The sequence below is a fragment of the Sus scrofa genome, chromosome 13 (assembly GCF_054392235.1).
Source record: "Sus scrofa isolate SSC_HxYL_T2T_F1_AM1 chromosome 13, Sscrofa_HxYL_maternal_Yorkshire_Landrace_v2.0, whole genome shotgun sequence".
NCBI classification, from domain to species: domain Eukaryota; kingdom Metazoa; phylum Chordata; class Mammalia; order Artiodactyla; family Suidae; genus Sus; species Sus scrofa.
The window spans coordinates 162,602,863-162,628,720 of NC_139395.1; the positions used below are offsets into that span (position 1 = coordinate 162,602,863).

The 25,858-nt window shown below is 42.4% G+C and overlaps 1 protein-coding gene and 1 long non-coding RNA gene across 51 annotated transcripts in view; one reads left to right on the forward strand and one right to left on the reverse strand.

Moving 5' to 3' along the window:
• The window catches only part of PHLDB2 (pleckstrin homology like domain family B member 2), a 248,227-nt gene that overhangs the window by 98,556 nt on the left and 123,813 nt on the right, over window positions 1-25,858 (reverse strand). For 22 of the 50 annotated variants that reach the window (XM_084991344.1, XM_084991333.1, XM_084991331.1 and 19 more), the window contains exon 3: window positions 1,219-2,567. In XM_084991344.1, the coding sequence (XP_084847470.1) occupies window positions 1,219-2,567 (1,349 nt within the window). Of the gene's footprint in view, window positions 1-1,218; window positions 2,568-22,747; window positions 22,780-23,079; window positions 23,410-25,858 lie in introns of those variants that run through there. The other 28 variants (XM_084991346.1, XM_084991345.1, XM_084991340.1 and 25 more) reach the window with 2 other exon arrangements.
• Window positions 23,114-25,698, forward strand: LOC146397737 (uncharacterized). The gene is made up of 2 exons (XR_014824865.1): window positions 23,114-23,493; window positions 23,668-25,698. It is a non-coding gene; the product is annotated as an uncharacterized LOC146397737 (long non-coding RNA).

A 25,858-nucleotide genomic window follows, 5' to 3' on the forward strand; every position in this document is an offset into this window, starting at 1 on the left:
TTTCCTGTTTCCTCATTATTTTCAGTTTTTTTTTTTTTTTTTTTTTTGTCTTTTTGCCTTTTGTAGGGCTGCTTCCTGCAGCATATGAAGGTTCCCAAGCTAGGGGTCTAATCGGAGCCCCAGCCACCAGCCTATGCTGGAGCCACAGCAACGCAGGATCTGAGCCGCGTCTACAACCTACACCACAGCTGATGGCAATGCCGGATCCTTAACCCACTGAGCAAGGCCAGGGATCAAACCTGCAACCTCATGGTTCCTAGTCAGATTTGTTAACCACTGTGCCACGACGGGAACTCCATATTTTCAGTATTTTTTACAGTAATCATAAATCCACAGAAAAAGACAACTCAATAAATTTTTTTGAGTATGTGCAGTTTGGAGTCACTATATGTACTAAGATATGTCTGAAGGGAGTATGGTGTGTGTGTGTGTGTGTTTGTACAGTACAGAAAGACGGTTGAGCACCACTGGGACAACGGGTTTCAACTTTACAGACAACTCGCTATACCGAAAAATGTACTGCCTAATTCTCAGTGAGTTGTCATTTCACTGACTGTTACTGTCATAGCATATACATGCAACTGTGATGATATTAATAAATCAGTGTTCATTCATAGTCTAAAGAGAAAAGTTTGTAAGACTTTTAAATAAATTCAGTAAAAATTCACAACTACCTTGGTTGGATTTATCAAGAATTTAACCTTGTGAGACCTCTGCAGAGCTATTTAACAGAATATTAGGCACTTGTAAGCCTTCAAGATATCCAGGAGTTCCTGTCATGGCTCAGCAGTTAACGAACCTTACCAGCATCCATGAGGACTCAGGTTCGATCCCTGGCTTCGATTAGTGTGTTAAGGATCTGGTGTGGCCGTGAGCTGTGGTGTAGATCACAGACATGGCTTGGATCCCATGTTGCGGTGGCTCTGGCCTAGGCAGGTGGCTACAGCTCCAACTGGACCCCTAGCCTGGGAACCTCCCTATGCTATGGATGTGGCCCTAAAAAGACAAAAAAAAAAAAAAAAAAAAAAAAAAAAAGACAAAATATCCACATGTGTGACTAATAACCGTGGAAGAGGAGGGTTAGCAGGAGTAAATCTAGGAAGGGACACCAGTGGCTGGTGTACATGGAAATTCTACATGCCCACATATATCCTTAGAATTTGTCTCCAAGAAGCTGTTCAAGGAAAAAATGAGGTCAAGTCAAGTGAAGAAGATTACCAGTCGCTCCATCTCCTGCTCCCTGAGTCTCTCCTCCCTCTGCCGCCGATGATAATCCATCAGGTCATCTCGTCCCGAAATGGAGCTGATGCTGCTTTTCCGTTCCCGAAGGACAGGCTGGGGGGTTCCCGAGGCCTGTCTGAGGCTGTCCAGATCTGCATCATCAAACTCGACAGACCCACATGAGAAGTTCCTCCTGGCTGTAAACACTCTGTCCAGCTCTCCGGGAGGAAATGAATGACCTGGGCTAGTCCCAGAGTAGGAAGCCCTATCAAGGTCATCAGAGGTACAGGAAGAGGTCGAGGCCAAAAGCATCTTCCGAGCCACTCGAGGACTGGCAGGGATGCTGAGGGTGGAACTCACATAAGGATTGCCCTCAGAGGCAGAGGTTTTATAAGGTGAAGCTCCTGAGCTCAGAGAAGAAAAATTCAGGTAATTGTCATTGTCTATGATGCTATGAGGTAGATCCTTTTCCCCCAGTTTCGTTCGTTTGGAGTTGCCCAGAGAGCTTCTTGGAGGCAAACTAAGAGGCGCCAGCTGGCTCTCTGTGGCCCTGTGCAGCCTGGGCAGAGATCGGCTGTAGGCGCCCATGTGACTTAGGCTGCTGCTCGAATACTTCCTAGTTCTTAAACCTATGTTTTCCGATGCCAGCTCCTTGTGTCTGGTCAACTTGGGTTGAAGTGTCAGGTTGTCCTGGATGCTTATTTTCCTGGCTTGCTTTGGGCTTGAAGGCATGCTTGCCGCCCCTGACTTGCTGATGGGCGAGGAGCCAGTATCACTCAGGGAACTTCCATTCCACATGGTCAGGAGTGAGCCAGATCCTTTTCGGCCTTCCAGCCCTCCAAGAAAGTAGACGTTGTCATGGGATTTGTTCCTTGAGCTATATTTGGAATAGGGAGGCTTCTCTGAGAGCCTCAAGGACCTTTCGGTGTCCCGGCCGGTAAAATGATCAAAGTCCGCTCTCCCCAGTGGATATCCACCAAGGGAGGCTGAAGCACTGAGTGAAGGAGTGGGAGGTTTCATGGAAATATTTTTGTCAGTTCCATCGCAAGAGAACTGCTTGGTTCCCTGGATTTTGGCCAAAGAGGGGCTACTTCTGACACTGGTTCCCAAAGGAGAAGGGCTTCTTTTAGCAGACACGGGTTGTGAAAGAGTTAAATAGGAACCTGAATAGTCTCCATTGGCTTTAAATCTCAGACTGGAAGAATATTTCTTGGGGCTCAAGCTCTCCATCATGTTTTTGGAATCGTTCTCCAGGGAATTCACCACTAAGCCCACCTCTAAGCTACCATTCTGTAAATCCAGCTGCTTTTGCATGTGGCTCTGCTCTGCCATAATTTTGTTGGAATCTGTACAAGGAGAGAAAAAAAGAGAAAGTTTTACTTAACAAAGAAGATTTTAAAAGACCAACTAGTGGTCAGCCTATATCGGGACAAGCAGCTTTGCAGTCTGACCTGATGTCATTAACAAAGAGAAATGTTGTTTTACTAATAAACCTAGTAAAGCTGTCCTGCAAAATGAAGATGAAAATAAAGACCACTGATCTGGGATTTTGTTTGTACAAAAAAAAATAACTCAAGAGGACATCAGTGTTATTTGAGAGGAACAAATACCCAACCAGGTACAGGTGCAAGATGAGGTTGGTACCTAAAAAAGACAATGTCCCTTTAGTGTTCTCGTCCTTGGAGGACCACCTGCTTCCTGAGTACCTAGCAAACACCCAAAGGAATGATGCAATGGGCCTTCCTTTAGATATTTTGTGAGAATCATTAACTGCTCAGAAGTTAAGTCCTGAGCAAACTAAATTCACCTTCTGCCAGAGAAAGAGAATTTTTTTGTTAGATACTGATCAATAACATGAGTGTTAGAAGACGACTCTTTAAAAGGGGGCTATGGGAGTTACCTTCTCAATGAAAAGACTTAATAAAGCTCCTGCACACATCATAGACAGGTAAGTGATAGCAGAGGAAAGAGTGTTCCCCATGTTCCTGTCATATCAGGGTCAAGGAGGAATATTTAAAAACCTAAAACCGATGTATCCTTCAAGTTCCCAGGCACCTCAAGGGCACTGAGCTCATCCTGATCTAACTCTCTTCTCTCATGGAAACACTGCTCTCCTTTGCACCCATCTCAACCTACCCATTCTTCGAAGCTCAGATTAGAATTTGATCTTCCATGATGAAAGAAAAAAAATGTTTAAGTATAGTTGATTTATAATGTTGTGGTAGTTTCAGGTGTACAGTAAAGTGATTCAGTTCTATGTATAACTGAAGTATATACTTTTTCAGGTTCTTTTCCCATATAGGTTATTACAAAATACTGAGTATAGTTCTAAAAGACAAAAAATGTTAAATATATTTTATTGGAGTATAGCTGACTGAAAGAAAATTTTTGAAATGGATGTACCCATAAGAATATGTTTTGGACCCTAGTTTGAACAATATTAACCAAAGAAACTGAAGTTTAAGCTTATGAAAATGTCTTTTAATTACAAATTATCACTGCAAACACAAAGGCTAGTATTTCAAACTGATAAAATATTTTCTTTAGATTATCATCAAAGTGAAAACACAATTTAAACATTCTCATTGAACTCATTGTCCTCCAATGCCTTAGGCACTTCAGACACTAGTTACTACATCTCTGGACTATGCACAAATAGTATCACTTATGGTTAGTCATCAATATCATAATGTGTTTGTTTCTGCAACTAGGACACAAGTTTAAAAAAGAGGGTTACGTCTAGTATTTCCGTCTTATTGTTGATGCCTCCTGACTCCCATTGTGCTACAGGTGAGACACTCAATGAACTTGAGTTTTCAATGTCAATCACAGCCTTCCCCATTCCCTCCCAGCTACAGATGGAGGACTTTCACCTTGCTTACTCGGCCTCACAGATTTCCTGCAGGCATCCTACTAAGGAACTGCTTCTTACCCACAGAACAGGGCCAAGAAACAGTTTGGCAGCTTAAATTGGACTGAGTCCTCACATCCCATAAAGCTGCAGCTCTCTTCAACAAGCTCTGCCTTGGGTTCCTTATAACCCAAGCGTAAGTCCCGCCCTGATGGATAAAAGCATGATTATCTTTTGAAGTGGACCTAAAAAAAAAAAAAAAAAAAAAAAAGAAAAAAAGAAAAAAAAAACGTAGATTCTCCTTTAGAATGCCTCCCAGCTAGGATCTGGCTCTGGCCAGGTTTTTCATTCCTCAGGGACAATACCATCTCTGACCACAAGACAAATGTTCCTCTCAGCAACTGTCTACAAATTCTGACCTCAAAAGTAACACTAGCCTAGTATGAGCTACATCCCATCATTTCCCCTTGGAAGACTGAAACCAAGAAGACCTCTAGTCTTGGTTCCTTCTATTTCCAACTAACTTTATCACTTGTTGGTTTGCCATGAAGAAATTCCAACAAACCTTCTTCAGGTTAACTTTTTTTCTTTTACAGCCACATCTGGGGCATATGAAAGTTCCCAGGCTAGAGGTCTAATTGGAGCTGCAGCTGCAGGCCTATTGCCATAGCCATGGCAACACCGAATCTGAGTGGCATCTGTGACTTATGCTGCAGCTTGCGGCAACACTGAGTCCTTAACACACTGAGCCAGGCCAGGGATCAAACCCACATCCTCACAGACAATGTCAGGTTCTTAAACCACTAAGCCACATCGGCAACTCCTCCAGTTAAATGTTTTTGAACTGAGGAAACAAGGATATAGGTGGATTCTAAGAACATTACCATGTTATTTATTATGGGGGGAAAATACTCTAATTGCCCAACAATGGAGAGAAAGTTAAATTAGCTACAGTATATTATATGAGTGAATATCATATTTTGATATATATTTGAAATCATATTTTGAGGTATATTTTATATCATAGAAAATACATTCATCTAATGCTAAATAAATTTTAAAAGGCATACATCAACAAGTACAGTTTTCTCACATATACATCCACCTATACACATGGATTACATAGAGACGTTTAAGCCAAAACCCTAGAATCATCACTGATCTCCTCTATTACTGTATCCTCTGTCTTCTACCATCTATGTCACCTCTTTATTACCTCCTTCCTCACTTTATCCAACAGACTCTATTGAAATTGTCCTTAAAACATATTCTCAATCTGATTATTTCTTGCCATTTCCACTGTTACCCACCTATTACAAGCCAATATCTTCTCCTCCTTTGTTCAAATGCCTATTCTGCAGCAAGAACAGTAACAATGAGATGAAAGAAATCACACCAAAAAAGTTAGCAGTAGTTTTGCCTGGTGGTGGTATTACCAATGAATTTTAATTCTCCTTTTTCAAGCGAGTTTGTATTTTCCACATTTTAGGCAAAGTGTTTGGGTTGCCTTGACAATTAAGAAGAAAAAATATTGTAAAATAATATGGAAGGATCTATAGCAATACTTCATTTTTAAGTCGATTAGACTCTCATTTTTCCTGGGCTCTTGTCCAATCTTTGAGCCAGATATTAACTCTTCCAAAAAAGGTTACTTTAAAGAACGTCTTGACGAGACTAACTTCACATATAAATATTTGAAGACTTCAACATTTTTTCCAAATCTTCCAAATGACTCAGACAAGAATAATAATTATGCAAATTTACCCATTCCATACTTTATGCATCTGAAAAAATGACAAAATTAAACATACCACCTTCCCTAATACAACTAAAGTGAACACAATGATTACCAAAAAAGTCTGCAGATTGCTGACTACAGCTTACTTAATAATACTAGTATGCTCCTTTTTACAATGCAGTTATTAGAGTATGTCATTATTTGAAGTGATTCAGCTAACTATATTGAAAAAGATTAAAAATATAACAGGTAGTTTTAGGTACTTTATTTATTAAGTAGGTATTCAGTGCCTACTGCCTATCAGATATTGTATTAACAGACATTAGTGTTGCTCACTATTACTCCTGTTCTCCTTTCAGAAACTTAGCAGTGTTGTTCTTCCCAATTCCCAGGACATTAGGTGTGGCTATGTCCTTTGCTTTGATCAATGAAATACAAGAGAAGGTGACATTTCAGTTCCAAGTTGAAACATCAAGAGCTAGAGCATGATTCACCATTTCCATCCCCAGCTAAGATGACCAGCTTGCATCCATGTCAGAAGAGGCTTCCTTAGGCTACCTCCCTCAGTGAGGACAATGTGGAACACAGCTTTCGCCAATTCAAGATTGTCTTAAGCCCTTAAGGTTTGGGAGTTGTTTCTTACTCTGAAGGTGTTAATCTTCATTAAGTGCCCACTATAAACCAGGCTTTGAGCAATACCCTGGAAAGTATGTGGTCAAAGACACCATTTCCTGCCTTTACATAGCTTAAGAGTTCAAGAGGGAAAACACACGTGTGAATAAACGGTACATGGTGTGATACATGCTTTAACAGAGGATTGATTCACAGATCAGTAAAAAAGCATGGAAGGGGGCTTGCCCAGTGAGAGTGGTAGTCTAGGGAAGTTATGATAGAAAAAAATGACAATGAAGTTAAGTCCCATTAAAGGAAGGGAGTATTATCCAATGGCAACATAAAGCCACCTCCACACCTAAAATTTTTTGGTTTTCAGGATATAAACAAAATCTCAAGCCCATCAGAGGTCAGACCACTAGTACTTCCAGCAAATACCCTGTCTCTGATGAATTAACAACAGAAATTGTGTAGGAAAAAAAGCAACAGTTCTTTTCAATTTTTAATAACCACGTCTTTCTCTCAGAGTTGTCTAAATCCTTTCCCATCTCTACCACCACATGAGATATGCCCTCTAGGGTCCAAGCCTATGTCTATCCTAAGTGTGGTTTATACTGGATAGGGATCCTCCAACCATTTAGGATATTCTGGATAAGGATACAAAGGGAAATCCACAAGCAAGATGTTAGAATAACAAGAAAAGAATTAAAGCCAGTTAGTGGGGAAGACTTTAGTTATAAGCTAATGCATACAAAATGGGAAACAGAACTAAGTTACATAGAAGAGGTATTCTCACTGTGTGTGGAGACAGCAATCCTGAAAGGAAGCCAAAGAAGATTCTGTTCAATAAAAGTTGAAAGCTAAGTACTGAACCCAAACTCTGCATTTTCAATATTTAGGTTAATGGTACAGAAGTGACAGTTTAATACCCCATGTCAAAATGGTTACTTAAAAGTTCAATTTTTGACTTAGCAGTATAAGACATTGATGTCATTGTAAATGATAAAATGTATTAATATAGTTCAACCTGTTTGCAGTTGCAAATGCAATTTAATCACTCAAAGGAAATATTATCAACTCTGTTCCCTCTTCATTTGGGCCAACAAAACTATAGACCATCAAACTACCATAGAATATTCTTACTACCTTAGAGGGAAGCAACACTGGGTTCCCCTTTCCTCCTCACACACACTTTAAAAAAAAAATCAAAATATGTAATTACTGATGGGGTTTGATTGGTCAAACAAAATACAATACCAAATTATTCCACAGTGGTATTGGCTGAAAGAAGATCAGCTTTACAGTTCCTAGGGAACAGACAAGCAGGACATTTGCAAATAATAAGCCACATCTGAGAAAGAGCCATGCAACATTTCTCCATTATATGTACTGCTGAGAAAGTTACAGATGATTTAGATGGAAGAACATTTCAGAGACTATTTTACAAGATATTTATGTCTGATACTCCAGTTTTGCAGTTCAACCTTATTGGGTGTAAAATACTGGATGTGTAAAATGCTGTATGTTTAAAGACGTATCATCAAGTATACATATGGCGTTCACTCATTTCCCTGAGGCTTAGTTTACTAACCATAGCATGTCAACTTGAGATCTCCTAAACCCTCAAATGAATTCAACTCAAGAGGTGGAGAATCACAGGTGGCCTTTACAACCCTAGGAGTGACAATAATGGTTATTGATACCTCTCCTTCACTACTTCCAGAGTGTTTCTTTCATTGCAGGTGAGATCATCAGAGTGAGCCCTAGAGATGGGAAAAGCATAGGGAAATGTAGAACAGTGGGAAGGCAAGGCGAGTGGACCAGGCCAAGGGTAGCTGATGCAGTGAGAGAGACCAGGTTTAATTCCCCAACAGGGAGGGAGAGAGAGATGGGAGCGGGCACTGCAGACGATGTTTTGTTCAGGAAAAGAAAGAGGCAGCAGCAGGTGAAAGGGAACTGCCAGAGGTGTTGCCAAAGTGACAAACAAGAGGGTGGGCAGCAGGTAGGGAGGTCTGTGTTAACATGTGTAAGAGAGGAGGTGAAGAAGACTCGGAGGATTCCACCCTAGCCTCTTGATCTCCCCTGGTGTTTACTTTTGGTTTCCTGTACATTTTATTTAAATGAAAAATAGGTCTCAGGGAAATTATAAAATCACCGTCTTAGGTTACCGTGGAAGCAAAACAGTCCCAAGGGCACCAATGGCTCCATATATTGCATGCAAATGCCCAGAAAGAGAAACCGGCCTGGAGAAGAGAGGAAGGCATCTGGTGCCCATCTGAGAGAAAAGACAACACTGGGACCTCTAAACAGGAAAGAACTTCATGTGTGTTGAAATGTTGGGGCTTACTTTCCAATCTGTACATTTAATCCCTCCAGAGCTCTTGTTATTTTACCACTTTGAAATGTACATCATCTCACTTTCCATCAGAAAATGCCAGACTTTTTGATGATGGCCATTCTGGCACCACCTAACACCAGCCAGAATGGCCATCGTCAAAAAGTGGACAAACAACAAATGCTGGAGAGGGTGTGGAAAAAATGGAACTCCTGCTGGTGGGAATGTAAATTGGTACAACCACTATGGAAAATAATATGGAGCTTCCTCAAAAAAACTAAAAATAGAACTACCATTATGATCCAGCAAGACCACTCCTGGGCATATATGTAGAGAAAACCATAATTAGAAAAGATACATGCACCCCAATGTTCACTGCAGTACTATTTAAAATAGCCAAGATCTGGAAGCAACCTAAACGTCCATCAACAGAGGACTGGATAAAGAAGATGCAGTGCAGATATACAACAAAATATTATTCAGCCATAAAAAAGAATGAAATAATGCCATTTGCAACAACATGGAGGGAGCTAGAGATGATCATACTATGTGAAGTTAGACAGTGAAGGACAAACATCATATGACATCACTTATATGTGGAATCTTAAAAAAAGGATACAAATTAACTTATTTGCAGAACAGAAACAGACTCATTGACTTTGAAAACAAACTTATGGTTACCAAAGGGGACATGTGATAGGGGCAGGGATGGCCTAGGGGTTTGGGACTGGCATACACACACTGTGGTATATGGACTAACTGGCCAGTGGGGACCTGCTGAATAGCACAGGGAACTCTACCCAATATTCTGTGATGGTCTACATGGGAAAAGAATCTGAAAAAGAATGCATGCATGTACATGTGTAAACTAAATCACTTTGTTTTACAGCAGACATTATCACAACATTGTAAATCAACTATACTTCAATAAAACTTTAAAACGTAAAAAATAAATAAATAAAAATTTGACCTTTTAATTCACTGGAAGAAAAAAAAATGCCAGGAGTCATTTAGAGATCTCTGGAAGGTCCCATAAAAAGTCACAGTACTTTTTCCATTGAGAAGAAAATTATTTGAAAAATGAATCTCCATAATCATGTTTGAAAGTTTCTTGACAGATTTTTTTCTCTTTGGCACAGTGCTGGTATCTGTTTTAAAATACAATTCTCCAGCTCCCTTTGCACCAAATAGTCCCACAGTGAAGCTAATCCCGTCCGAACTGTAAACCATCAATGGTGAATTCAGAGCACTGTGATGACCAGACCAGAGCTGTGGGGATCTCAGTTTCAAGATAATGAAAATATTCCCGGGGAGCAGAGTTTTCAAAAACAAACATATCGAAATGAAGTATTTGCTGGGTCATGTTACTGTGGTACACGAAGCGCACTTAAAAGTCTGACCTATATATATATATATATATATATATATATATATATATATAAAGGCAGTTTTCCAGGTACTTTAGGGCATGTTTGGAGGATTTCTAAATTATACAACGGGTTACTTGTTCTTTTCCACTGCCATGCACAAACTCTTCTTAGGATCAGCCAAGATAGCAGGAATTAATCAAAGAGGGACTTGGATTAATCTATCATTGCCAGAGCAAGTGACAGAAAAATGGAAATCTCTTCATCTTGCTAGGAAAAGGGGATGGAGGGAGAATGGCAGGAGCAAATTCGAGAAAAAGAATCTTTAAAAAAAATAATCATGAGAGTGTAGGTTTAAATTTCCACTTTATAAAAAAGTCTGAGTCTCTACCGTGTCCTCCAAGGAGCCTCAGGGCTGAGGTGCTGGCTCTGGGAGCATATTCTGCCACAAGCGGTGGTTGAGAGCTGCCGTTTCAAGCTCTCCCAGCGCACTGGTGGTCCACAGGCTGGTCTCTTTCAGCGATGATGTTTACGATATGGAAATGTTTTAAAGCATGTACTGATGACACGTAATTGAACTCAGACACCAGCTTAGAGCAATCTGTCAGAAGCAGTGCCATTCTGGGGGGCGGGGGGCACTTCTCTGGTGACCAACGGAGCTGGAGGGGAGGAAGCTTTTAAAGGACTGAATAGGAAAAACCAAGAAATCCATTTCAGCCCCAAACTCAGAGCTTAAGAACGGAGAACAATGGACACAAAACCTCCCTCTTTTCCCACTAATCCCAACAAGAAAACATGATGGGGGGGAGGGGACAGGTCTGTTGGGAGGCAGCTAATTAGAAGCTTCAGGAACAACCACTTCCTTCTCTAGCAATACTCTCATTTCAGAAATCCAGAAGCAGCCTGTTTCCCCCACCCTCCGTAATTCAAACGCCATCCTCAGTTAAACCCTCTGTCCTCTCAACTCTGCTTTGGCAAACATAACCCTCCTTTTTCACAAATATTTCCTTTCATCACTAAATCCTCGGCCTCCTGCATCTCTGCAAACAAGCCACACCTCTTCACACAACCCCACACCCATCAGCAAACACCTCCTCTCAACACATAGGCCCAGATCTTCTTCAAATCTTTCTCCTATGCACAGTTTCTGCAAGCAGCCCTACACAGGACCTTCCCACTGTCAACATCCATCCCTACAGGAGCTCCACTCAACCATGCAACTGGCTTCCTAAGCTCTGTTCCTCTAAACTCTTCCTCCACACTCAAGATTTTACACATCTCAGTGCAGAGGGGAAAAAAAAGCAAAAACAAAAAAGCCAAAATTCTTTTAGTAGACATAGTGCCCTTATTGTTCTGCAAATAAACAGGGCGGCAAATGGGTTGCCACTCCTTGTTCCTTGTGCCATGTTCTCTGTCATTTAAAGATCTGCCTATGTGAACAAAAGTGATCATTATCCACTAGATACATCTAGATAGGTTGAGAGTCTCTAAGGAAGGCATTTTTATCTCTCAAAAAGATCCCAAAAAGCAGTTCCACAGGAATAAGTGTATTTTAATGGCAGAATAAGGAGGAGGCTGTTCATGCAGACTGAGTCTATTGAAAGAGTAAACCTTACAATGTGCAGACACAAACACACATAGTAGCAGATGCAAAGAGACAGATACAAACAATCCACATGCCCACAGTGATGCATGGCCATGGCTGAGGAGAAAGGGAGGACCACTAGAATGCTGATATGTCTAAGTCCTGAAAACATCTAAAGGAAGAGGTAAGGGAGACCATTAAGAAAAGAACAAAATATCTGAGGATGCCTCAGAGAGGAAATGAACACAGAAGAGGGTGGGGAGCGACTGTGGGCGGCGGGGGGGGGGGGGGGGGGTGTTGAGTGAAAATTGAGAACATTTAATGCAGATGGACGAAGCGAGGACAAAAAGTTTCGGCTTCTTCCTTCCACAATAAAAGAGTCTAACCCCACCCTACCATTCCCTTCTGTCACCTCTAGCCTGCTGAAGTCTAAGTTCTGTCAAAAAAGAATTCCAAGTGGCATCCAATCTAAAAGTAATCACGGAGTTCCCATCATGGCACGGTGGAAATGAATCTAATTAGGAACCTTGAGGACAAGGGTTCGATCCATGGCCTCGCTCAGTGGGTTAAGGATCCAGGGCTGCTGGGAGCTGTGGTGTAGGCTGCCACACGCAGCTCAGATCTGGAGTTGCTGTGGCTGCTGTAGCTCCGATTCAACCCCTAGCCTGGGAACCTCCATATGTCGTGGGTGAGGCCCTAAAAAGAAAAAAGAAAAAAAGAAAAGTAATCACAATCGACAGCAATAACCATACTTCAAATAAGGATCTTTATCTCCTGTGATCAGAGGCTACTTTTAAATAAGTCTAGATTATTTTATTTTAGGGATTCTTAAAATATTAGGGGACTCTTACTTAAGAGGGTAAAACATCATTTACAGGGACTTTAAACAATTTTGTGCAAGTCTCTTGAGTAAAACTTGTCTGTATGAACTTTAAAATATTTTTTAGACTATCCAAGGAATTTGATAGCATGTTTCCTGTGATAACTGTCTTTAGCCTGTGAGGGGGAAGGGCAAAGCAGGAGGAAGGGCAAAGCAGGAACAAGCTCAAAAAACATGGTCATTCAAATTCCCTTCCCGCTTGCCTAACTCCTGACTTTTATCTAAATATTCAAGATGTGACTCTTACCAACTGGACTGACATTTGTGTTTATGTCATTATCAAAGCAGCTTTAGCAATACTTAAAGGCAAACCAGTATTAATTTAATAAGTATATATGTATAATAAAGTTATATGTATAGGAGTTCCCATCATGGCGCAGTGGTTAACAAATCTGCCCAGGAACCATGAGGTTTCGGGTTAGATCCCTGGCCTTGCTCAGTGGGTTAAGGATCTGGCATTGCCGAGAGCTGTGGTGTAGGTCGCAGATGCGGCTCGGACCCCGAGTTGCTGTGGCTTTGGCATAGGCCGTGGCTACAGCTCTGATTAGACCCCTAGCCTGGGAACCTCCATATGCTGCAGGAAGCGGCCCTAGCAAAAGGCAAAAAAAAAAAAAAAAAAAAAAGGTATGTGTATGGTAAGTTCAACACAATGATGTGGTAGGAAAGTTCTCAAATTAAAAGCTCTCCTTGGGAGTTCCCATTGTTGCTCAGTAGAAACAAATCTGACTGGTACCCATGCGGACTTGGTTGGATCCCCGGCCTCCCTCAGAGGGTTAAGGATCCAGCATTGCCATAAGCCGTGATGTAGGTCACAGACGTGGCTCGGATCTGGCGTTGCTGTGGCTGTGGTGTAGGCCAGTGGCTTCAGCTCTGATTAGACCCCTAGTCTGGGAACCTCCATATGCTGTGGGTGTGACCTTAAAAAGACCAAAAAAAAAAAAGCTGTTCCTGATTATGGAAAATACAAGGAACAGAGGAATGTATTAAACAACACTGTGAAAATGCTATTACTTAAAATAAACTATGAGAAAGTCTACGGGGGGGGGGGGGGGGAGACAAAGACCAATGTCTTCAATTAGCAAAAAAAGCAAGAAAAAAAAAAAAAAAAGAGAGAGGAAACTGTTCTAGATGAAAAGAGACATGGAGACACACTAATTAACACCTGAATGCAATGTGTAGACCTCATTTGGATCCTCTTTTGAACAATTCAACCAAAACTGTATGGGACCACTAGAGAATCTGAACATGACTGGAAAAAAGGTATTTTAATCCCTGCCGTGTTTTTAGGTGTGATAATGATATTCTTATATTTTTAAAAAATCCTAAGCTCCAGAGTTCCCGTCGTGGCGCAGTGGTTAACGAATCCAACTAGGAACAATGAGGTTGCAGGTTCGGTCCCTGCCCTCGCTTAGTGGGTTAACGATCCGGCGTTGCCCTGAGCTGTGGTGTAGGTCGCAGACGCGGCTCGGATCCCGTGTTGCTGTGGCTCTGGCATAGGCCTGTGGCTACAGCTCCGATTCGACCCCTAGCCTGGGAACCTCCATATGCCGCAGGAGCGGCCCAAGAAATAGCAAAAAGACAAAAAAAAAAAAAAAAAAAAAAATCCTAAGCTCCTAGATTTACAATTAAAAAATTTTATGGGGAGTTCCCATCGTGGTGCAGTAGTTAACAAATCCGACCAGGAACCATGAGGTTGTGGATTCGATCCCTGGCCTTGCTCAGTGGGTTAAGGATCCGGCGTTACCATGAGCTGTGGTGTGGGTCACAAACTTGGCTTGGATCCTGCATTGCTATGGCTCTGGTGTAGGCCAGTGGCTACAGCCCCGATTAGAACCCTAGCCTGGGAACCTCCATATGCCACGGGAGCGGCCCTAGAAAAGGCAAAAAGACAAAAAGAAAATAAAAAATAAAAAAATTTTATGGATAAAATACTATGTATTTGAAATCTGCTTTATAACAATCCATGTTTGGTGTGGGGGAGTAAGGTCTACAGATGAAATAAGATTGCCATATATAGATAATTGCTGAAGCTGAATGATGGGTATTGGGATAATGGGATAATGACAGCAATATTCTTTTAATTTGCATGTATGTTTACAATTTTCCATAATAAAATATTTAAAAAGTGAAAGATGTGTGCATTCTGAAAATCAGTATAAATAAAAACATATGAATATATACTGACTTAAAAATTATAGTGGCTTACTTACAAAGAAGGATGTGTTCATATCAGTGGTTCCTAGCAGATTTTTTTAATACGAAATATTAACCCTCTATCATATTTAATTAAGCTCCTAAAAGCTGATTTTTTTTTTTAAGTATCTTGGAGAAATTTGAAAGGAAATGCCTTGTCTAGGTTACCAGTATCAGGCCATTATATTTGGAATACTTGCAAGATAATGGTAGGTGGGCCATCTAAACTTCACTTCTATGTGTATCCAGATAAAAACTTTCCTCTTCCGAAAGTTAAAATGTATGGACAAAAACAGCTAAACCTGCCATATCTTGAAGAATTTCAGCCTCAAAAAAACATTAAAACACATGCACACACACTCCTTATATATTTCTGCTAAGAGAGAGACTAACAAACATTATAGATTATTAAATTATGTGATGGCTTCTCTGAAAGTGGGAGAGTTCTCAAGGTAGGAAATGACACACTTTATATTTTGAGGATTCCTTATAGAATCCTAAGATAGTTTTAGCTGAAGGCAAATGTTTCTAAAATTTTCCCCAATAAAGCCAATATTTCCCTCTGCTTCTTATTCCTGATCATTGGCATAATTCACCCTGGGATCGAATGATTCTGATTGCAGACCTTGAGGAATCCTCCTCTATTATGTGATCACCACAGGAATGACAAAGCCAAGAAACAGAGAGTCACAGAATAACTAAGCTGGAGGGCTTGAATGTCTGAGTGCACCTGTACGCTGATGTACTTCCTGAAGCAGAGGAGTTCTCCAGGAAAAAGCATCCTTTAAAGCCAATTTTATGCAAGAAAAATATTGACTCTGGGAATCACCTGAAACCACCCCATGGGCTATAACTGGAAGCTGAGAGTCTATGGGAGCAACCTCTGCTCTTTGTATCACCCTGTCCCCATTCCACACTACTGAGCAAAATGTACTCTCTTAAGAACCGTCTTCCACTTTTTTCAAAGTAACATTCACAGAACCCAAACCGCACTATGTTCCCCATCCCCTTACCCAGTATTTGTAAGTGGGCTCAGGAGAGGTGAAACAAGCTCAAGTTGACCACATCACCCATGCTCATAGTGTTTTCCCTTTTAACTCAAGAAACAGAGTGGATGGGCTCTAAAAACACTACAAACTAAACAAAACAGTAATGATGCTGTCCCTTTATTACTTAACCCTTGATTATACAAAGTGGGTGTTTTAAGACTCTTAATTTTTCCCTTTCCTGCTACCAACCTTTTTCACCATTTATTTTGCTTGGAAGGAAAAGGGAAAAAAAAAGGACTTGAACCAGCAGAGATCAATAAACAACTGGCTACTTTAAATTTAATCAGTGCTGTTTTCTTATAGCTGGCCAAAAGACCTAATAAAGGAAATGGTTACATTAGGATGTTATTTTTATTGTAATGGCCAATCTAGTGCAAAGCACACTGGACGGGCTGCCAGGAACATGAGTCAGGAGACCCGTCCCTAAGCGCTGGTTCTGCCAAAACAACCAACAGAAGAAAGAGCCAGAGCAAGTCACTTGGCCTGTCTTCACCTTGTTTTAGCAGAGGTTTCCCCATATTTAAAATGGTGAAGGGGAACGAGAGGTTCTTTCTGCTCCAACTTCCTAGACTCCCATAGATACAGGTTAAATAACACTGGAGTGCCAGTTATACAAGGCAGGAAATGGAAATGACCACAGAACAGAAACATGTTTTAGAGATAAGATGGCAGCTACCTAATTGGGAAAAGACTGCACGAGGGCTGTTGCCCATGACCTTCCGAGGGCACAGTAAATTATTTCAGCATAACATAGTGGGAAAAAGGCCTGGTCAGAGTTATGTTAGTGTAACACAATATGGGTATTTGATTCAGCATGATGTATAAGAAATATTTTGTCTACATTCCCAAGGCTTGCAATTTCCTTAGTAAATCTCAAACTGTTTTTGAAAACTCACTTCTGCAATGACGTAAGCAGTTGTGACTGCCAGACCTCACTTCCCAGTCCCCTCTGAATATCTCTTGGCTCTGAAGCATCACTCACGCTACATCAGAACTGGTAAAAAGAGTGCAGAAACTGGCTTTCCTTTGCTGTTACTTGCCCTTGTTTTAGCAATACAGTGGTCAAGAAACAAATCTAGGAGAAATCTTATAACCTTTTTAGCCTTTTTTTTTTTTTTTTTTTTTTTTTTTTTTTGTCTTTTCTAAGGCTGCACCTGCGGTATATGGAGATTCCCAGGCTAGGGGTCTAATCAGAGCTGTAGCCGCTGGCCTGCGCCAGAGCCACAGCAATGTGGGATTCGAGCTGTGTCTGTGACCTACACCACAGCTCAGGGCAACACTCGATCCTTACCTCACTGAGTGAGGCCAGGGATCGAACCCACAACCTCATGGTTCCTAGTCAGATTCATTAACCACTGAGCCACAACGGGAACTCCACCCTTTTAGCTTTTTTATTATTTCGAATGCTAACTCCACGAACATATTACCATCTGGAGAGGTCGCATGCTGCATGCAAACAAAATATTCTAAGATGATCAACACCACATTCCAATGAACTCTAGATTTAGCAGCAAATCATAAAAAAAGCTGACCCTGCTTAAGGTTACAATATTAAATACTGGCATGAACAAACTTTTCCTTTTCCCTTAATTTGCAAAGTAAGGAAAAGCAGTTCATCTAAGAAATCAACCCAACCACACTAGGCAAAACAAATATCCCTTATAAAAAATTCTTTCAGGGAGTTCCCGTCGTGGCGCAGTGGTTAACGAATCCGACTAGGAACCATAAGGTTGCGGGTTCGGTCCCTGCCCTTGCTCAGTGGGTTAATGATCCGGCGTTGCCGTGAGCTGTGGTGTAGGTTGCAGAAGCGGCTCGGATCCCACGTTGCTGTGGCTCTGGCGTAGGCCGGTGGCTACAGCTCCGATTCAACCCCTAGCCTGGGAACCTCCATATGCCGCGGGAGCGGCCCAAGAAATAGCAACAACAACAACAACAAAAAAAAAAGACAAAAAGACAAAAAAAAATAAAAATAAAAAAAAATAAAAAATTCTTTCAAAAAGTCTCCCTATGTAGTTCCCTCCTGGCTTAGCTAGTTAAGGATCTGGTGTTGTCACTTCTGTGGTGAGGGTTCAAACCTAGTCCGGGAACTTGCTCATTCCCTGGGCATGACAAAAAAAAAAAAAAAAAAAAGTGTCCACATAACTTAATTTGTTACTCTACATCTTATTTATGTGTTTCTTTGTATGGCAATCTTCTCCCACCCCTAGCTTTCTTACTAAATCTCAATGAAATTATTTTTATATTTGGGTTTCTCCTATTGACCACTAGCTGCTTTAGATAACAATCTTGACTTTAAAACAGATATAGCACAAAGTTTCTTTTCAACATTTAAGAAACATTCCTAAATATCATGAAAACAACTGTGCAAATTAACCCCCAGAGGATGTGAATTTCTGGGTGTCAGAGACAAGTTCTGTCTTACTAAATATTTATTTTGAGGGGGTTTGAAAACTTGACCTACCCATTTTGGTTTTATTCACTTTCAAAACACAAGTGTCCCATAAATTCAATGTCAGTAAATATTTCCAACCAACAATTATAAAAGAAACAAACAAATGCATCTTCTTGCCCATCACCAGAAAAAAAGCTAACTAGAATGACTAGAGGAAAGTGGATAATGAAAAGGGTGCTATTCCCCTTTACTGCAGCACCTGCAGAGAGCAGACCTCTTAAAAGAGTCATCACTTCTGAATCATTTCTAAATATACTACTATGTACTTGGCTTTGAGGTGCACCCATTAACTAGTTGTCAAAATGATAAGAACCTACCACAGTGAGGTCCAGAAGCTCTTCCAAGAAAGGCACACAAAAACATTCTTCTATATTGCCAGAACCTCTCAGATTTGAGGAGTATAACTACCATGGCACAACCAATTAGTACACAGAACAGAGAATCCATATTCATAGGCCTAATGGCTAATTATAACGTAAACGGAAGCTCGGCCCAAGGTGCACAACTTTTCTGATAATCAAAAACTCATTAAGGAGTTCCCATTGTATCTCAGTGGTAATGAACCACAATGAGTATCCATGAGGATGCAGGTTTGATCCCTGGCCTCGCTCAATGGGTTAAGAATTTGGAGTTGCTGTGAGCTGTGGTATAGCCTGGCAGCTACAACTCTGATTTGACCCCTGGCCTGGGAGCTTCCATATGCCATAGGTGAGACCCTAAAAAAGAAAAAATAAATAAATAAGTAAAAAAACTTGTTGAGATAACACCTTTCTATTAACAGAGCCATTCACAAATACCATGCTTTTTAAAATCTAGGAAATGATCAAAAATGTTATATTACTATTATTTTCTTCTCTATTAAGTAAAGAGATGCAATGGTAGAGATGGGTGGGGAGGAGTGAGTGGTCAGAGAAAGTACAATGAAACAAGAGTTTGGAGGTTTGGTTTGCAGGTTCTCACTAGCCAAGCAAGTGGATTCAGATAAGAGGATTTTTGAGATTCCTTTTACCCCCATTGTTATTTTGCCCAACTGCCCCAAAGAAGTGCCATGCTTCAATTGTCTTCAGGTCCCTAACTCAAGTTCTATGCAAATATCACACTGATCTTAGATATCCACTCATCAGTTTGTGAATTTCCCCCACAACTGCCCCCAAAGCAAGCTCATTTCCTTATATACCAGCTGTCTTTTTAAACTCTGTACTCAGGAAGCCTCTCTCATCCTCCTTTCTGTGCAAGACAACCCTATCCATTCATGCCCTCTACCCTTAACCCATGAGGCGGGGAGGGACAAAAAAAAAATCTCAAATGTTCTGTTTTGTACCTGGATTCAAAAGCAGCATCTGCTATGAATGTGGAACCATCTGTTGCCCACTGTGCCACAGGAAGGATGGAGCAGGCATCAGACATGGAGTGTCACAGGTCACACAATAGAATTACCCTCTTCTTGGGGCTGACACACTCAGGCACATGCTCCACAGTCCCTATGGCTAACGCTACCCTTCCCCCATCAAAGTTTATTTATGGAGAATGTTACCTCTAAATACTCACAAAAGGTCAGGTTCATTTTTTTTTTTTTAATTCCATTTGTCCCAACATCAGTTTTTCTAATCCTGAGTTGTACCTAAAACTTACATCTATTACTAACTCACTTGAGACTTTGCCAGTCACTAATCTCTGGGCATCTCAGTTTTTGCGTCTAAAAAACAAAAAAAGTTGAACCCAGTGATCTCTGTGGCTCCCTTGCACTATAACACTCCAAAATTCTGTCATTTTAAGCCAACTCAAAGTCAGTGAATACAAGTTCCTTTGCATTTATGGTACATTAAGACACTTAATGCCAAGGGTGAAAAAATCTGCTGCAGACAAAAAGGTCTCTTTGTATTGAGCAAGAACACAGTTGGTTTCTTGAGGACCCAAATTAGATTAAGATTCCTAATCTTGTTAACATACACCCTCAAGGTAATACCCAGCCAGAGTTTGGGGCTGGATAATTCACTGTGTGTCCTGTGCATTGTAAAACATTACACAGCATCTTAGGCTTCTACCTACTAGATGCCAGCCCCAGCTGGCAGCTGGGGTTGTCCCCTGCCCCTAGCTTTGACAACCAAAAATGTCTCCAGACATTGGCCAATAATCCCTGGGGAGCAAAGAGTTCCCTCCCCCATTCACCTCCATTTAGAATCACTGCAGTTCTGTCTACCAAGGCTTTAAGTAAGGTACATCACTTAAAAGTTGTTTTTGTTTCAAACAGATGACATTTACACAATTATTATTATTTAAGATCTAACAGAAAGTCAGATTTATAAAGCACATGTATCCCTCTTGGAAGATGTACAAAACCACTGTCTTTCTAAATCATTCACAGAACTGCCTTCCTGATAAGGGTTGAGAATTAGCAAGTATTTAAAAGCAATCACGTTTTTCACACTAACTTCTCTAGTGCACTTCACAATCAACCCTTGTGTACAATACAGACCTCAAGACAGGGCTTGTAAGAAAAACTACAAAATGCAATCATAGATCTAATCATTTCAGCTTTTTCTTCCCTCTCATGTGCAAAAGCAAGTAACTAAACCGTTTGTGAAAAGATTGCTGAAGAGTTCCAGTTTTGGTCTGGGGTTCTTTAAGACAGGAATTAGCAACCTCTCAGCACAATTTCCCAAGTATCTTTTCCTCCCCCACTTCAATCAGCCATCCAAAAGACATCCCCTAAAGTCTGTCCTCAGCCCAAAAGAACAGCAGCTGCCAGCTGCATGAAAACAGATTGAAGCCTGGAAATTGACTGAAATGATGACTACTCCTAACCAAACATCTTATTTTTCCATTTGTGAGAAAGGCTGGGGTTTGCAAACCTCAGGGTCTCAGGAGGTGAAGGCTACACTAATCAGCCAAGAGCAAAAACTCAACTCTCCCCGCTTTTAAAGGAAATCTCAGTTATAAACATTTTGGGGACTTTACAGAATTTCTTAAGTACATGCAATGTTTAAATTTCCACATTAAATATGTAAGATAAAAACAACTAAAAAAAAAAAAACTGTTAAATAACTTAGGTCCAGGATATGAAAAAGGAATCATGAATAGACACAACTGTTACTTTTCAAAGAACCTTAGCTCTTTATTCAAACAAATATTTACACAATTGAGGGCAATGGTACCAGGGATATAGCCATTCTGTTAAAATAGTAGGCAACTCTAACGGTTTATTTATCCCCAATCCAACTACTCCGTTGCTATCCTACGAGAAACCAAGAATTCGAGTGTTCTCAGGGCAAAAGTTTAACTTTCCGAAACTGTGAAGTTCATTTAGACCTCTCCCAGCTGAATTCAGATAATGCTAGAATCTCAGAGGCATATCTCAAATGCCTAAATTAAGCCCAGCTAGGACGCTTAATGTTTAAAGTTGAAAATAAGTATCTATAATGAATACATTCATACAAGGAAGGGAAATGTGGCTGACATATATTTACACTAAAAGCACGCCCCAGGTTTATGCCTCTTCTCCTAGTTCCACTCCCAGCTGCCTCTGGCAGTGACTAGTTGTGCACTCTAGAATTCTTGAGAGCTACTTTAGAGCAGCAGAAGGAAGACTTCTAGGGATGAGGGCAGGGCCAAGCAGGAGGATTTCCAGCCTCTGGCAAGTCTACCAACAGAAAAGGCTGCAGGCGCAATTCTCTTTTTACATGAGAAAGGTGGATGGGTAGGCGCTGGAAAGCAGGTTCTACTTCCTAAGCTCTTTTAAACAGGAAACCCCAACCCTGGAAGGGACAGCCTGTCAGCCTTTTAATTTCCTGGCGGTGGCGGGAGTTAGCCAGGTCCGCGGCGCTTTAATAAGTGATGACTGCTAGAGCTAAGTTATTCAAGGTACCAGCAAACATTTCAGCCGCGCCTCGGCCGTGCCGGGCGCGGGTGTAACAGGGGTTCAAAACATTTCCCACTTCCAGCCGCTATGTCTAGGGGTGCGGAGACCGCCATAACATACATTTGGAGCGGGGGAATCTAAAGCCAAATCGGAATCCGAGGCCCTGAGAGGTTCAAACTTGCGAGCCCCACTCTTGAAATAAAGTGGACCAAAAGCGCAGCTAGCTAGATATTTGGGGGAGGGGGTCTTCTCTGAATTCCGAGCCCACACCATCCAGCGGCGGACTCTCTCTTTACTCTGCCCACAGCGACAAAGCAGCCTACCCCCAAGTTTCTGATCCCTCTCTCCTTGAGTATACAGACTTCTCAGCAAAAGTTCCCTCCGGTCCCCCCCAAATCCGCCAGTTCCCTACAATAGTTCTGTGAGCTTCTCTTCTATCCCGCTGCTCCCTCCCGAGGATCCTCTCAACCGAGGTCTATCCATTCCTGGGGTTGGGCCCCCCAAAGCTGCGCAGCCCGGGCTCTGCTAACCCCAGCCCGGGCTTTTGTCCCTGCAGCCCGCAAGAAAAGCAAAAAAAACCCTCTGCGTCCCCGGCACCCACTCACCGTCTCATCTTTCCTCGGAGCCGCCACTCTCCAAGGGCCCGGCTGCCCCTCGCCTTGCCTTTGCCCCCCTCCCCCGCCTCCCTCCCACCCTCCCTCTGGACCCGCCGCAGTTCCAGCCGCAGCCGTCCGGCCACTCCGGACTCGCGGAGCGCAGTCAGCGCGCCCCTCCTGGCCCCGGCGGCCACTGCCTCCTCTCCGCCCCCAACCCTCCGCCGAGCAAACGGGCGGCGACCAACTCGGCGGCGGGGGGAGGCAGCGCCCGGAGGGAGCGGCTTGGACGCGCGAAGCCGGCCCGGCCCCCTCCACCCCTCCTGCGGCCGGCCCCTCCTCACCTGGCTCTTTTGCGCGGCGGGGTCCCCGCGGCGAGGGACGGAAGGCGCGCTCCGGAGGCCAAGCCTCTGGGTGCGGTCCCCCTCGAGCCGCGGTGGTGGGCCCCGCGCGGCTCCGGTGCCTCGGCCCCCTTTGTAACCACCGCGGCGGGCACGGAGGGGCTCGAAACAGTGAAGTCGGTGAAGCTCCCGGCAGCTCGCAGTTGGGGCTTCTACTGCTGCAGGAGGGGTTTGGTTGGTCGCCCCATCACAGGGCGCCAGCTTCTCCAAGCCGCGTTTACAGCCAGCCGTGCAGTAGAAACTTTTGTCTCACTTACCGAAGTCTTTCTTAATGAGCTGGAAGAAGGGCGGGAGGGTACACGTCCTCGGGCGGCGATTTCTTCACCCAACGGTGAAGTTTCTACTGGGAAACTCCAGGTGACCGCACCTCCTCCCTACAGTTCGCCCGCGGGCAGGTACCCAACGTCAGAAAAGCAGCTTTGCAAAATCGCTGGGTTATTATTTTAAAATCCTTTAAAATAACTTATACTGATTTCCTTTTGGTTATTTCTCTTGAAAGTTTTTATATTTTCCAATGTGTTTTATTCTCAGTGGCTGCAACCAGTGAAAACAAGGCTGATGTGAACAGCGGGTGGGTGCTTCCGCGGAAGGCGACCAACTGGACCCAGAGCGGCCTCAGTCCCTCTCCGCACGCGGGAGTGTGAACCTCTGCCAAGTTCTGAGTGATTCTCTGGGCTTACCAAGACAAAGGTCATTGGCCCTCCAGTAATTCACAACAACAAGAAAGAGCACGATAAATTGCAAACTAATTTATGATCAGTATGGCTTTGGGCAAGTTGTTTTCACTCCCAGCCTCAAGGTCATCTTCTGTGTAGTAACAGTGATACCGATGTAGCAGGATGGTTAAGAGGCTTTCGGATAATGTATGCAAAATTCCTGACACCATGAGAGGCACTTAGTAGGCACTCAACAAATTGCTTGTTTAATGGACTTTTCATTTGGGCAAGTAAAAGTCTGACTTCTAGTTTAGGGGAGAAGTTCACCTACTAACTACTTGATGTCTTATAGAAATGTCTTCTTCCCTGTCCTGGTTCTTTTCCCCTCAGAAACATACAGGAATCAGTAGGACCACTTAGATGCGCCAGTAGTTCTCTCTTCTCTCCCACATCAACAATTTCCTCCTATTGAATCATCCCATCGCCATAAAATCATTTTATTTCTCCCACCTTAAAAGCAAAAAACTCTCTGGAATCCACTTCCCCCTCCAGCCACTTGCCTTTTTTTCCTGCTCAGCCACAGCAAAACTCCCTTAAAGAGTCTCTAGGAGGAGTTCCCTGGTGACCTAGCAGTTTGGGGAATCCCATGTTGTCTCTGCTGTGGTTCTGGTAAATGCTGTGGCATGGGTTCGATCCTAGGCACGGAAACTGGTGCGGCCAAAAAAAAAAAAAAAAAGTGTTTAAGAAAAGCTGTTTCCAAGTTTTCTCTTCGCATTTACTCTGATCAGGTTTTGCTTCTACTATGTCCTTTAGAAATCCTCCTAGGAAGATCAAACTTCTAAATTGGACATTTTTTCAGGGCTCATCTCACTCCAACTATTAGCAGAAATTCATGGTTAAATACCTTTTTCACCTGAAAACAATTTTATGTGGACTTCCACAACTTTTTCATGTCTTTTCTTCCTACTCCACTGCTTGTTCTTCTCAGTCTCCCTTGCTAGTCCCTTCTCTTTCCCCAGGGTTTGTGTCACCAGAGTTCAGGCTTTCAACCCCTCATCTATTTATACCCATTCCCTTAATGATCTCATCCTGTCTCATGGCACTAAAGATCACCTGTGTGGTAATGACTCCCAAATTTTACCTCCAGCCTGACCACCTCCCCTGAACTGCAGGCCCCAGGCTCCTGCCCACTTAGATGCCTACTAGGCTTCTCCCAGGTAACATCTCTGACACTGAAATCCTGAAATTCTTCTTTCCAATCCCCAATCACCACATCTCAGCTGAAGTCTTCCTCATATCAGGCCAAAAACCTTGGTGTTATCCTTGAGTTCTGTTTCTCTCACATTTCAAATCCAATCCACCAGGAAAAAAAAAAAAAAATTAGCTCCACTTTCAAAATAAGTCCAATATTCAACTACTCACCACCTGCATCATTATCACTACCCTGGTCTGGCATCACGTCTTGACTTATCCTTGCCCTGTTTCTCCTTTTGCCCACCTGCAGGCAGTTCTCAACTCACAACCAGAACAATCCTTTTTAAACATTGAGCCAACTCAGGTTTGCTCAAAACCCTACAGTGGTTCACATCTCAATCAGAGTTAAAGGCAAAGGCTAAGAATGGCCTAAAAGGAAAATACATTATCTGTGGTTCTTTGACCTCAGCATCTACTTCTCTGACTTCAGTCACTTAGCTCCTGCCACAATGGCCTCCTCAGTGTTCCTGGACTAGATTCCTATATGGTATGCTGCCATCTTGGGGCCTTAATGCTAGCTGTTCTCTCTGCCTAAAATTCCTCCTCACCCCAAGTACCTGCATGGCTTGCTTTTGCACTTCCTTCAAGACACTGCTCAAATGTCACCATGTTCCTCAAGCTTACTCTGACCATTAAAATGAAAAAGCATCCCCATACCAGTGAGCTAGCTCACTTCTTCCCTCCTCCTTCCTTCGACACCTATAATATTATAATATTTTGTTGTTGTTTGTTTGTATTTTACAATAGCACCTTCAGCATATGGAAGTTCCCAGGCGAGGAGTCGAATCAGAGCTGCAGCTGCTGGCCTACAC